The 15,105-nt window shown below is 34.5% G+C and overlaps 1 protein-coding gene and 1 non-coding gene across 3 annotated transcripts in view; one reads left to right on the forward strand and one right to left on the reverse strand.

Moving 5' to 3' along the window:
* Positions 1-13,895, reverse strand: part of LOC103506860 (zinc finger protein rotund-like) — a 52,816-nt gene extending 38,921 nt beyond the window's left edge. Inside the window, exon 1 of one of the 2 annotated variants that reach the window (XM_026821831.1) lies at positions 13,739-13,895. In XM_026821831.1, the coding sequence (XP_026677632.1) occupies positions 13,739-13,796 (58 nt within the window). In that variant the 5' untranslated portion in view covers positions 13,797-13,895. The remainder of the gene's footprint in view (positions 1-13,738) is intronic. The other variant, XM_026821829.1, reaches the window with a different exon arrangement.
* Positions 13,896-14,110: 215 nt separating this feature from the next.
* On the forward strand, positions 14,111-14,182 carry Trnag-ucc. The gene has a single exon. It is a non-coding gene; the product is annotated as a tRNA-Gly (tRNA).
* The last annotated feature ends 923 nt before the right edge of the window (positions 14,183-15,105 follow it).

Consider the following 15,105-nt stretch of genomic DNA (forward strand, 5'->3'; position numbering starts at 1 on the left):
TGAATATTTTTCTGGATTAATGATTTCAAGAAAAATAAATCTTTAAATTTTCAAGAGAACTTATCAATATTTTCTCACTATAGATTTTCTATTGGGAAAACTGTAAGGGTACCTGTACCTAAGGTCGTGTAATTTATTCAAGGCCTGAAAATCCGGAAGAAAACTTGAAAGGAGTTAAAATCAAGGATAAACACTTCAAGAAATATTGTGCCTGTAGTTTGCACTTTCAATATGATCATATATTTTCTTTGTAATCACAGATTCGCATAGATATTTTCTTTCTTTTTATTTGGTGTCTACTAGTTTTTTTGTCGTCAGAACAGAATCCTAAATAAATTATTATTTTTGGGGGACTCGATTTCGTGTACGTCAAGTATCCTACCTTCTTAATCTCAGCTCTAAAGATATCAATTTCATTGGACATTATGATCAAGAATGTGACCTCATTACCACAATGCAATGTGATCTATAAATACATAATAGGTATTGCTACGTATCAGAATTCACTTTTTGTCAGCACAACCACAATAGAAAATAGAGATTTCACCAAAAATTGAAAAAAATATGGTGAGTAAAGTCTGCCAAAAGTAGCACATCGCAATAGTCATTTTACAGAATTGAAATCAATGGTTCCGACTAGTCGTTAAAAAACAATGCAGAACAAAATTGAATAAACAAAAAGAATTTACGACTTTACGATTACGACGTTCTGCCCCAAGATGGACTATCGCAACTTTTAAAGTTTTGGGGACAATTTTATTCAATTAATAGATAACTAATGGTCAATTAAATTTTCTCAAAAAAGAAAAAAAAAAAAAAAATCGAAGGACCTCTGGTTCATTAAGAAGTTGAAACCGGTAGCACATAAATTGCCCCAGTTATCTCAACAATGGTTTGAGTGCAGATTGAGGCTGACGAGTTTGGTTGTCCCAAAGTTGTGGGAGCTTAGCAGTCACCGAATCTGCCAAGTCTTGATATAGAGGATATTCGGGGTAATTAGCTACATATTGTACAGAGATATCCGTGGCAATTAGGTCGTCAGAACAGAATCCTAAATTATTATTTTTGGGGGACTCGATTTCGTGTACGTCAAGTATCCTACCTTCTTAAATCTCAGCTCTAAAGGTATCAATTTCATTGGACATTATGATCAAGAATGTGACCTCATTACCACAATGCAATGTGATCTATAAATACATAATAGGTATTGCTACGTATCAGAATTCACTTTTTGTCAGCACAACCACAATAGAAAATAGAGATTTCACCAAAAATTGAAAAAAATATGGAGAGAAAAGTATCAATTTCAACAGATTTTGTTCCAATCACTTTCCACAATGTGATTATTTGAATTTTTATAGCTCCGCAACTGAGTGGTAAATATAGGACTAGTACTCTGGGGGATCAGGGATTCGAGTCCCAGTACCTCTACAACCTTGGCAATGAGAGTGTTTACTCGTATGTACTTACTTATATATAAGTGGATATTTGTAAAAAGGTGTTTAGATAAAGAATGCCTCTTTTAAGTTTTACCTACTCTTTGAACTTTGACTTAGACCCATCAAGTCATCACTCTCATCGGACTATTTGCTTATCTATCTGTCTTTTATTGTTTGATTTTTTTCTATGAAAGGCCGATGAACTAGGAATAGTTCAAATACTTCCTAGTTTTTTCTCATTATTTTTTGTCCCTCCAAGTATGAGAATTCAACGTAAGATAGGAAAAAAAGTAATAAATTTCAGTGATAGTAAAACACCCAAAGTATCTTCACCCAAACGACATAAAGGAAAGAATAGGTACAATGGGACACATGTCTTTGGGTTCAAAGGTTTTTTTTTTTTCAAAGGCTGATACTTTTTGATTTAAAAGTTCAATAATTCAACACTCGAACATAAACAAAGTAATAAATTTCATTGAAAGTAAAACACCCAAAGTATATTCACCCAAACGACAAAGGAAAGAATAGGTACAATGGGACACATGTCTTTGGGTTCAAAGGTTTTTTTTCAAAGGCTGATACTTTTTGATTTAAAAGTTCAATAATTCAACACTCGAACATAAACAGAAAACCCTTTTTTTTCACCCCACTACTATATTGTATTACCCATCTTTATTCTTTTTATTGATATAAAATAATCTATAACACATGATCGAACCAAGACACCCCACTACTATATTGTATTACCCATCTTTATTCTTTTTATTGATATAAAATAATCTATAACACATGATCGAACCAAGAAAAATCCTGGGTAATTAGCTGTTATATAGAGGGATCCACGGTAATTAGCTGTTTTACGTACAGGAAGATCCTGGGTAATTAACTGTTATACAGAGAGACCCGGGATAATCAGCTATTATACAGAAAACCAGGGTAATTAGCTGTTTGGCCCTTTGAGTCACCAGATTTTGAATTAATAGTTCTGTAGTATTTTATTTAGGTACATTAAGCATTTGCCACACTTGGCATCTTGTAATAAAATCAGGTGGTTATAACATTGAGCTTACTAGTATCTAAATAAAACAAGACGACATCATTAATTCTCTAGGCACGCACTACGGTTTTATTGTCTTTAGTACACTTGATTTTAATTGACAGTAAAATGAGGAACTCACAAGAAGTGACTGAACAGTGAACAATTGGAGTCGGTAGGTACCTTAAAAAGTATCAATCGCCAATTACAAAAGTTCGACAGAAGAAACGAGGAAAAATGGAAGGATTCCGTCTCAGAAACGTAGAGTGAATTTTGATCTTGGTCTGTAAACACGAGGTACAAGCAAATGATAGGTTCTTTTCATGATAAATCGTTCTAAATTTATAAAAGAAAAATTCCTTGAAATTTACTAAGTACCCACACTTGAACGCGAAAGTATGTACCTTTTATTCTAGATTTAGATATAGTCTGCCTTTTGTAACTTGAAATGAAAAATGAGTTGTTACCAAAGCTTAATCATAATGTTCTTCTTGATAACAATTATGAATAATGGACAACACTGTCCAAATGCAAATTACAAAAGATAGACTGTATTTCTACTCTCGAAAAGATTCAGTCCCAAATTTGCTTTCCCCTTAGCAGACCAGAACACCACACCACTGAAATAAAAAAGGACATGATGAAAACCGCAAATCCAAATACTACAATCACCGTTAGAATCGGTTTACTAATGATGTTTCTTAACAAACAAACAAACAAAATCTTCAAGAATGGGAAGATAAAATGAGGTGGTACCTGTACAAAAAAAAAAAAAAAAAAAAAAAAACATATAAAAAATAAAAAAAAAACCGTCATCGTCATTCCTAAGCTCTCCTAATGTCAACATTTGAGCAATGAACCAACCTCAGTGGTGTAGTGGTGAGCGCGGTGGACAACGGATCTGGAGGTTGGTGGTTCGAGTCCAAGTCAAGCGAACCAAGAACCTTTCAGTACTCCTGTTCATAGTTACACGCCTGAAAATGTACAATGTAACTTCATAGGTACCTAATTACCTACCCTTCCTATGTATTTATAAGTTTGACAGAGGGGCAAAAGTTTTGGTATTGGTTTCAATGTGATTTATCAATAAATGTTGGTACATAACTACATATTTACTTTTACAACGGTAGATGCTCTTAGTAATTATGCCTTAACATGTGAAACTGATTTCATTCATTCAGAAATGCTTTGGTATTGAAGGGTTACTTCAATGGTGGTGTAAAGTGGTTTTAGAACAAAAACATAAATGAAAACCCTTTTAACCCCAACACTCCTCATCGAATAATATCGATATTAAAATCAAAATATTAATATTATTAGAGATTTATTGATAATTATTTATTTATGTAGATTTCTTTATCGGAATGTTATGAAAACCCTTCAATAGAACGTATGATCCCATAGAAATGCTCAATATCTTACACATCTGATATTACTTCCTCATTTTATAATTTGATCTTTTTTTGTCGTCATCGTCATTCCTAAGCTCTCCTAATGTCAGCATTTGAGCAATGAACCAACCTCAGTGGTGTAGTGGTGAGCGCGGTGGACAACGGATCTGGAGGTTGGTGGTTCGAGTCCAAGTCAAGTCATAACATTTAGCGTAGTGCATTAAGCAGGGATGACATTTGTGACAAGCATTTACGTTTAACTACAGATCTTCTTCTTTTTCTTCGCCTTTTCCCATGTTCAGATGGGGTCGGTGTAAATAAATATCGGCCTCTCAATCAGATTTAGAGTGTTTGCTTTGAGGCCAACTGGTTTTGGCCAAACAAAATTTTCCGAGTGGATGCCCTTCACTATTGATATAGCATAAGGAAATTTGGACTAGTCTACTCCCTGTTTATAGTCCCTCAGCCAGACAGCTCTTACTACTACAGATAAAGGGACTAATAAGCGACAAGTTCAACTTACCGTGGACGGACACATTTTACACTGGTATTTTCGGCCGGAGCCATTATGGGTCACCGTCAAACATTCAATTGATTTAGAAACGCCCCCATCAAGAAGGATTTTTTTTCTTGATCAAGCTGAGTTTTCTGAGAGATTTAAAGAAACAATACTTCTAAAGATGTTTTATATCCAACTAGGTATACAGGTGAATGATGTCCTAATATGTTCATTATATGTTTGTTAAACAACTTAATACCAGCTCTAAAAGATGTTGTTATCTTTTTTGAAGTATAATGCTCAATAGTAGGTTTGATCTAATAGTCTCAAAATTGCCATACAGAATGATGAAAGCTAATAATAGACATAAATAAATAGGTACCTATCCATATTATCCCTATTAGAAACAAAACCATAGGACCTAATAGGTAGGTAATACTACATATTTAAAATGAAACATCTGTTTCTTCCTATTCCGTAAATATCCTTAAAATTACAATCCGATTTTTTTTCTATCGTTCCACCAGAACCCTTTGATCCTAACTTACTTCATGTGGGTTGGTCGATGTCCATCGAATGTACGAGTAGTAAAGACGCACCTTAAGGCTGCAGGACTTTTAAAATAATGAACATGTATTATATCTACTATCTACATATGTATAATCACTCCAAAAATATGCTGTAGGTATGTATGTAGATAGCCATATGGGACTAAGTAGGTACTTACCAAAACATGAAATAAATTAAAGATCAAGGTACCAAACCGTCCATTTATGTAGATGGATGATTTCTTGGCACAAAATAATCGGGTAATGCTAAATTTGACATTTTGACGAGAGTGATATTTTCATCTTCGGATAAATAGATGGATGATTTCTTGGCACAAAATAATCGGGTAATGCTAAATTTGACATTTTGACGAGAGTGATATTTTCATCTTCGGATAAATATCTCACCAAAATGTCCAACGTATTATTCTGTTTGATGAATTGGAATTTCATCAGATTGTCTCTCTTCACTCAACAACTAAAATACCCACCAATTTGCAAAATTTGACAGTTTTGTAATTTTGCAAATGTGTGTAATTTATGTGTGTACTTTGAATATTTAGGATGTCTCAGATGATATCCATCAATACCTTCATGAAATTAAATACATATGTTCTTTTTTTTTTTTTTTTTTTTTTTTTTAATAAAAAGGCAAACCGCTTTTTAAAATTTTAAATTTTAAATATTTTAGGTATGTTCTTTTTTTTAAGTGAAAATGCCAACTGCATTTTGAAACTTGTAATGTTCAACATTTACCGTAGTTTCACAACTGATGGTATCCTGTAATGGATATTTTACCTGTTCATCCAAGAAAAAGACGATGAAAAAATTAGTGAAATCAGTATGCTAATATCACCTCCCAAGCAAGCTTTTTTTATGTTTGCTGCTTAAAGTTCCCGAATGGATATGATTGATTTGGTTCTTTCTTTTTTTATTTTAGAGGACAAGATTTTGGTGAGATTGTATGCAGTATGCACTTCTGATTAGACATATGTATCTGCCGACGATACACCCACCTCTAGACATTCTCTAAATGAAATTACGAATTATCAGCTGAATTGAAAATTCTTCACTGATCCAGCCTTGTGATAAAGGAGATTCTTGCCATTGGTAAATATTTTAGCATTTATTGACCTCACAGGAGAATGTTTTCTCAATGATTTCATTGAAACACGCGCACTAATTATTTTTGAAAAATAATGAAAAACATAAATTTCAGCGCTCACTGAAGGACTAGCATATTTACTTTCTATTACCCTTACGTATAGGGAACCTATACAAGGTAATGAGAAAGTATTGCAATCGGTCCAAATTTTCAAAATCGGGAAATGGGTGGAAATATCCGTTTTGGGGTCCCCTGATTCCAAAAAAGTGGTTTTTAGCCCATGGTCTGTACGTAACGTACGTACGTACTACAGGTTTAAATGGGAAAAAGTAGAAAGTTGTGAACAAAATATCTCAAAAACGGTTTGTCGTAGAGAAATGAAATTTGGTATACTATCCCGGTATGGTCCAAGGACGCGACTGTAACAATTTGGCAAAAATCGGATAATCACCCATCCAGATATTAACAAAAGTAATTGTTGCTTAACCCTCATTTCGTGGAAAATGTTGAAAAGGTTGTGAACAAAATATCTCAAGAAAGGTTTGTCGTAAAGCGATGAAATTTGGTATGATATACCGATATGTTCCAAGGACGCGACTGTAACAACTTGGTAAAAAACGGATAGTCACCCATCCAGATATCAACCAAAGTCAATGTTGCTTCGAACTTCGAAAAAAAAAAATCAATTTTTTTCATAGGTACTTTATATGATTCCTTATCACACGGGGAGTATTTTAAGATAGAAAATTTTTAGTCGAAAATTGGCCGCCGCAGGCGATCGAATTTTCAGAAAAAAAAAGTTCAATTTTTGGACACTTTTTAATGATCCCTCATTAAGTCATTACACGGGGAGTATTTTAAGATAGGAAATTTTCGACCAAAAATTGGCCGCCGTGGGCGGTAAGAGACATCGAAAACATTTGGTCATTCGGATGTGAATACTCTAGTCAATGTGATTTTTCACGCCGAATCGAATGGTGCTACTTTTATTACTGTCTGACTTACGGTTGAGAAGTTGCGGGTTCGATACTTCCCTGTGTCGGCAAATTTCCCTTTTATTCGTGAACCGTTACCAAATGAGCAAGTGAATAGTTAATCCCATGTGATTTTTCACACGGAATCGAATGGTGCTACTTTTAGTACTCTCTGACTTACAGTTGAGAAGTTTCGGGTTCGATACTCCCCTGTGTCAACAAATTTCCCTTTTATTTGTGAACCTTTACCAAATAAGCAAGTGAATAGTTAATCCCATGTGATTTTTCACACGGAATCGAATGGTGCTACTTTTAGTACTCTCTGACTTACAGTTGAGAAGTTGCGGGTTCGATACTCCCCGGTGTCAACGAATTTCCCTTTTATTTGTGAACCATTAACAAGTAAGCATGTGAATAGTTGATCCCATGGGATTTTTCACGCCGAATCTAATGGTGAAACTTTTAGAACTGTCCGACTCACAGTTGAGAAGTTTAATGTAATAGAAAGTCGTGTGATGTTCACACCAGATTTTTTTTTGGTAGTTTTTACACTTTTTACAGTCAATTTTTGTCGGTAAAAGTATTAAATAAAGTTCTGATATTGATTTTGTGTTTTTATGGGTCCTTACTTAAAAATCAGTACTTTTATTTGGTCTACCAAGATCTAATAATGATGGCTAGGCTAGATAAGAAAATATTTGGATCATTAAAATACAAGTTCTTTACTGCTAATACGTGTGATGTGTAGGTAGAGGTATGTATTTATGTAGATACATATAGCATACTTTAGTGTAAGAGGAGTTAAAACGACTTTAGTAAATCTCCTTCAAAACCATTAGAAATTTTGCAAGTTTTCCTGACAAAGTCTGACATAACGAATGAGAACCCGAGTTACACAGAAATTGCTCAAAGTTAAATGGGTTGCTATTTTTGATATTCTTGCTTTTTTTTTAAGCAAATAGAAATAGAACACCACTGAATCAAACAAAAGTATGCCAACGAAAATCCTAAATCCAAAAAATCGGACTGGTAGACGTCAGTGGATTTTTTTTTTTTTTTTTTTTTTTTTTTTTTTTTTGCCCATCTTATTCAAAGAAAAACATCTCAGGAAGCTTTAGCGATCAATATTTTACCCAAACGATGTCCCAGTCCCATAAGTCCCATATTCAATTATTAAAGCTTCACCCATAGCAGAAAGTAGATTTCGGAGATCTCTCTCTCTCTCTCTCTCTCTCTCTCTCTCTCTCTCTCTCTCTCTCTCTCTGATTGGAAAGAGAGGAGGAGAACTCCAAGATATTCGAGGTACATATTATCTTATTGAGGTACCTCTATATTGGATTTATTCGTTAATTAGGAACCGGGTCTATTCAGTCTCGTTATCTTTATCTCTGTCCAAAGACCAAATGTCAGTGCCGGATTCATCGAAAGTAAAATATATTCACATACATATACTATATTATAGTCAAAATGTCTCAATATGTATTTAATGATTGCCACAATTTAATGAACTCTAAAGCTTACTGTCTACTTAATTATGTTTTTTCAGGCTTTCGGATTGGAGCTGTTTGGATCAAATGAGGTTGCCATTTGAAGGTCTTCTGATGCCAGCATTGTCAACGCAGTCAACTGTCATGTAAGTATTCCTTCTTTTCATCCACGACACTGATTATCCAAATTTTGTGTACTTATTAGGTATACATTGACTGATAGAGTTAACTTCGTAAAATACACAGGTTGACCTCGTTCCAAAGTGCCGCCCATATGATTTGAATTTCGTATGAAATCTCCCAAAAATACTCATTCCACAGAATATCGTAACTCTGAATATTCAACGGTAAAATAGAACCCAACAGACGAATAGCAATAGTATAAACGAAGTGATTAGGTCCATTTCAATATGCCACAGACTGCAGAAAGTACATACTTGGGATCTCGGGAACATTGAAAAGTTTCAAAGCCATTTTCTGAAAATCACTTTTTTTCGCGGACTTAGTACCCTATAATTCAATTTGGCAAAAAGGATCTACAGAGAAGTAGGTATAATGGAATAGGTAATACTCTAGCAGAGTTTCCTGCTACCTACGCTATACTGGGAGCGAGAGAGAGACAAGTCAAAGGGAAAGTTGTCAACCAAAAATTCACTGAGATGTGAGCAGATACAATTAATGACATTTTATGGCCATCTGGCAAACCAAAAACTAGGGAATGGCAAATATTAAGAACAGAATAATATTTAAACCAATAGGTACCCATGTTGTGTGGATTACCCAACATTATTTTAGTGAAACACTTATTGGAGCAGGGGTTCCCAATAAGCCTTGGCTGGCGGACCACTTCCGAAAATCAGGATCACTTCGCGGACCACCCCCCCCCCCAAAAAAAAATATAAACGAAGTGATTAGGTCCGTTTCAATATGCCACAGACTGCAGAAAGTACATACTTGGGATCTCGGGAACATTGAAAAGTTTCAAAGCCATTTTCTGAAAATCACTTTTTTTCGCGGACTTGGTGCCCTATAATTCAATTTGGCAAAAAGGATCTACAGAGAAGTAGGTATAATGGAATAGGTAATACTCTAGCAGAGTTTCCTGCTACCTACATTGGAGCTATAATATTTGTCACTAGTCAGTTTTATTTGAAGTCCTTTCACTGTTATTGGTGAGAGAAAACGAGAGATGAAAAAGAAACGATAGGGAGATAGAGTAGAAATTACTGATTTCGCTAAGTAAATAAGGGAATACCTTGGTTTGAAGGCCCCAGTAAATCTAACAATACACCTCCATAGTAAAACAATTAAACAATACTTACTTACAAGTTAGAAAAAATATAGAGGTACGTCTAAGACGACTGTCCAACTGGTTTTCCTTTCGTAGTGAAAGGATAACACAAAAGAAATAAATTTAAGCAAAATCCATTAGCAAAAAAAAAAAAAAAAAAAGTTGTCATTAGCTCAGTTCTGAGTTAGATCATAAAAAAAGTGAAATTTGGATTAAATGAATTGTTGGGAGTAGCTACCTACTTATGTTGATACAGACAGTAGACTCAGTAGAGGGTACCTACCTTCTCTCAGATAGGTAGGTAGTTATAATATGTGCATGGTACATGTCTATGTACTTATGCAGTTCATGATATTTAATTAATAATTAGTAATATTAGTATACCAGATGAGTAGTTTCAAATCAAATCGCTGAACAGCAGAAGATATAGTGTCAAAGTAGATAGCCGCTCATTAGGTATATCTACATATATCACAACGAATAACAATTAATTGTGTAAGAACTTCAACAACAATAGCCATCTACTTATGGTGAAATGGTCCATGGTATGGATGAGTTAAATATTTCTACCACAGACGCAGTGGAGATTTAGGATAGACAATTAATAAAGAATGCCAACAAGAAGAATTCGGGTCTCACTAACGAGTAAAGAACCAGTGTTACACCATGCAATGTGAACTGTTCCTAACTGATACAATCAAAACTATAACTGCATTTCTTCGGTTGGGACATTCAAAAAATACTTTCGGGTTAAAATACCAAAGGTCCCGAAAGTATTTTAATGGCTAGTTTCTCAAATAAATTGTGTGAACAATAGAGGAGAAATGTATATATATCCTGAATTCTGCATGCATCTCCCTTATAGGTTGTTCGGATGATAGTTTACATCCAATGATGGATAGAAGTCGGTTTCAACAGTCATCGTTCATCACACATTTATCTTTCGTTTATCAGAACTGGGTATGGAAGTCCTCAGATGTATGATCCCTATTCTTGGATATTTTCTACTTGATCAGTTCACAATACGTAAATCATAAAAGCACCCCCTAAATATTAAATTTTCGAAGTTCCAAAAATGTTTTTTTATCATTCCTTTTTCTCCTTTTATCCTTCTTTCAGATACCCATAACTGAAGAATAGATTCACCAATTTCTTTAGCAGGGGAAAATATGGCTCAGAAATCTTCAATAACGTTGCGGTTATCAGATTATTTTTCAAAATCAATTCATAATTTTTCAAGATGTTTCTGAAAGACAAAAGATCTTTACTGTTTTATATGAAAGATTATAGCTATGATAATGAAATCGTTCAGTCTCGCATTAAAAGATTCATCGTCAAACATGATTATCCTTCAAAGTAATTTAGAACAATGTGAGACATAAATCGAAGGCATAATGCGCCTTGACAAGAAAACCACGGATGTATGGAACGTATGTGTATAAGTATAAATATGTATATTTACGAATCATCTAACTCTTTTGGTGCAATAGATTGAGATATGGCAAGAAATGATCTTGCCATCCATGTAAATATATCGCATCTTTTTATGCGATGTCAGCTGTAATCAGCGGCAGAACTCAATATTGACATAGGTACAGACTACAGACCTAATACACTTTCATGTTGAACTGGAACTGAATGGATATTGGACAATAATCATCCTCGAATAATTTAGCTCCCAAAAAATTCAAAGAAGTTGAAGTCAAGGTTTTCCGTTATTCTCTTTCTACTATTTTATGAATTTAAAGAGACATTAAAATTGAAAAGCTATTTGTCGTTTGAACTGTTGCCTAAGATTCAAGCAATGACAATTTACCAAGATCCTCTAATAATCCCACAGTTTAGGCACATGAGTCCAGACTTTCCCTTGAGGCACACCACTGGATCCTAGTCATGTCTTCATTTTTCTGAAGATGCATGAAAGGTGTTTAGTTGCGGTGAGCAATAAAGTTCCAAGTCTCTGCCCATATCATACCAAGTAGGAGGTACTTATCAAGTATTAACCATGTATTCAATGCCAATAATGTATGTTTATATCCAAACTCTCAGCAGGTGTTTTTTCATATTCAAAATATTATAGACAAATCCAAAGACCGGATAAAATTATTAATTGAAGGACCCACTAGGTACTGGTTTAGGAACTTAACGCATAGTTTATGGTATGATAAAATGTAAAATGGAGATTTTTGTCTCCCACTTTTTTCAAGGGGCAGATCATTGAGGAGAAGAAAAAATCACAGTACTGACCACTTGTGAGGGAATAAACAGAATACTGTGTCCAAAAGAACCTTAATCGTGTCCATATTTTGTTAGGCAGGTTGGTGTATTTATTTTCAAATATGTATGTTAAGGTTTCGAGTGAGAAATAAATATTATAATAATAACACTGAATGTATTGTCCCCTATGGGCATTTGCAGCAATGTTATCTCAAATTAGTGTTATTAAAATAATATCAATACTTTCGGGTTAAAATACCAAAGGTCCCGAAAGTATTTTAATGGCTAGTTTCTCAAATAAATTGTGTGAACAATAGAGGAGAAATGTATATATATCCTGAATTCTGCATGCATCTCCCTTATAGGTTGTTCGGATGATAGTTTACATCCAATGATGGATAGAAGTCGGTTTCAACAGTCATCGTTCATCACACATTTATCTTTCGTTTATCAGAACTGGGTATGGAAGTCCTCAGATGTATGATCCCTATTCTTGGATATTTTCTACTTGATCAGTTCACAATACGTAAATCATAAAAGCACCCCCTACACCATGCAATGTGAACTGTTCCTAACTGATACAATCAAAACTATAACTGCATTTCTTCGGTTGGGACATTCAAAAAATACTTTCGGGTTAAAATACCAAAGGTCCCGAAAGTATTTTAATGGCTAGTTTCTCAAATAAATTGTGTGAACAATAGAGGAGAAATGTATATATATCCTGAATTCTGCATGCATCTCCCTTATAGGTTGTTCGGATGATAGTTTACATCCAATGATGGATAGAAGTCGGTTTCAACAGTCATCGTTCATCACACATTTATCTTTCGTTTATCAGAACTGGGTATGGAAGTCCTCAGATGTATGATCCCTATTCTTGGATATTTTCTACTTGATCAGTTCACAATACGTAAATCATAAAAGCACCCCCTAAATATTAAATTTTCGAAGTTCCAAAAATGTTTTTTTATCATTCCTTTTTCTCCTTTTATCCTTCTTTCAGATACCCATAACTGAAGAATAGATTCACCAATTTCTTTAGCAGGGGAAAATATGGCTCAGAAATCTTCAATAACGTTGCGGTTATCAGATTATTTTTCAAAATCAATTCATAATTTTTCAAGATGTTTCTGAAAGACAAAAGATCTTTACTGTTTTATATGAAAGATTATAGCTATGATAATGAAATCGTTCAGTCTCGCATTAAAAGATTCATCGTCAAACATGATTATCCTTCAAAGTAATTTAGAACAATGTGAGACATAAATCGAAGGCATAATGCGCCTTGACAAGAAAACCACGGATGTATGGAACGTATGTGTATAAGTATAAATATGTATATTTACGAATCATCTAACTCTTTTGGTGCAATAGATTGAGATATGGCAAGAAATGATCTTGCCATCCATGTAAATATATCGCATCTTTTTATGCGATGTCAGCTGTAATCAGCGGCAGAACTCAATATTGACATAGGTACAGACTACAGACCTAATACACTTTCATGTTGAACTGGAACTGAATGGATATTGGACAATAATCATCCTCAATTTAAGACTATGTTCATTGCTCGAGTTTGGAAAATTCGAAGATGTTTGAGGTACCTAGCTATCATATAGAATATAGATTATAGGGCCTATGATAAATGCACCGAACCTCAATAGGCTTCGGATCAAATTGTCCACTTTCGTAACTGATCCGCTTTATTTTAGTATTCGGAGAGACTTGTAATGTGGATTGTCACTTACCTTTTTGAAGTGATTGATTGTTGTTGTTATTATTGTTGTTTTGTTGGTCCGTATTCATTTTGGCCTGTGAACAATTATCATTGATATTAAATCAGTAAAATTTATATTTGGCTACAAACTCCGATTATGATATTTTTCCTAGCCTCCTCTCTCCCTCGCTTGTTCGCTCTATTTCTCTAACTTCTGATTGAGTAATTTATCGGCATTGCATTACACTATTATTATCAGTGCTTATTATAGGTACTGCCTCAACAAATCTATGACGTCACACTACGTTAAGAGAAAGGTGCTCATGCTCATCCTCGCTCATTGTAAATCCAGTCTGACAAGATTTGGATTCATAATGGCATCTTTTCCCGCTTGTTATCAAGTGCGATGGTGGTGTAATGGTCAGCATAGTTGCCTTCCAAGCAGTTGATCCGGGTTCGATTCCCGGCCATCGCACAGTATTTTTTGCATTGATTAGCGAGAATATATATTTTATTCACCCGAAGAGACGGTGCTAGAGATAAGAAGTAAAAAACGTTACAGGTAAAATAATTTACCTAGTTATTTTAAGTCAGGTCCCTTGATTTTTACTTTCTATTTCAGTGAAGTGATAGATGGAAAATAAAACTGTTCTTAGTAGGTAAATTAAAAAGTGTCTTTAAAGTAATAGAGGAATCCCAGGCTATTCTAAAATTTGTATCATTTTGAAGCTCAATCAGCTCCTTCTGGATGTCTTCTGGCACATCTTCAACGGAAAACCGAAAATTTGAGATATCCGTGGCAATTAGCTGTTAATGCTGTTATGCAAAAAGTCGGGGTAATAAGCTGTTTTAAGTACAGGAAGATCCTGGGTAATAAGCTGTTATACCGAGAGACTCGGGGTAATTGGCTGTTATACAGAGGGATCCAGGGTAATTAGCTGTTTTACGAACAGGAAAATCCTGGCAACAACAATAGCCATCTACTTATGGTGAAATGGTCCAAGGTATGGATGAGTTAAATATTTCTACCACAGACGCAGTGGAGATTTAGGATAGACAATTAATAAAGAATGCCAACAAGAAGAATTCGGGTCTCACTAACGAGTAAAGAACCAGTGTTACACCATGCAATGTGAACTGTTCCTAACTGATACAATCAAAACTATAACTGCATTTCTTCGGTTGGGACATTCAAAAAATACTTTCGGGTTAAAATACCAAAGGTCCCGAAAGTATTTTAATGGCTAGTTTCTCAAATAAATTGTGTGAACAATAGAGGAGAAATGTATATATATCCTGAATTCTGCATGCATCTCCCTTATAGGTTGTTCGGATGATAGTTTACATCCAATGATGGATAGAAGTCGGTTTCAACAGTCATCGTTCATCACACATTTA

The sequence above is a fragment of the Diaphorina citri genome, unplaced genomic scaffold (genome assembly GCF_000475195.1).
Source record: "Diaphorina citri unplaced genomic scaffold, Diaci psyllid genome assembly version 1.1 scaffold267, whole genome shotgun sequence".
Taxonomy (NCBI): domain Eukaryota; kingdom Metazoa; phylum Arthropoda; class Insecta; order Hemiptera; family Psyllidae; genus Diaphorina; species Diaphorina citri.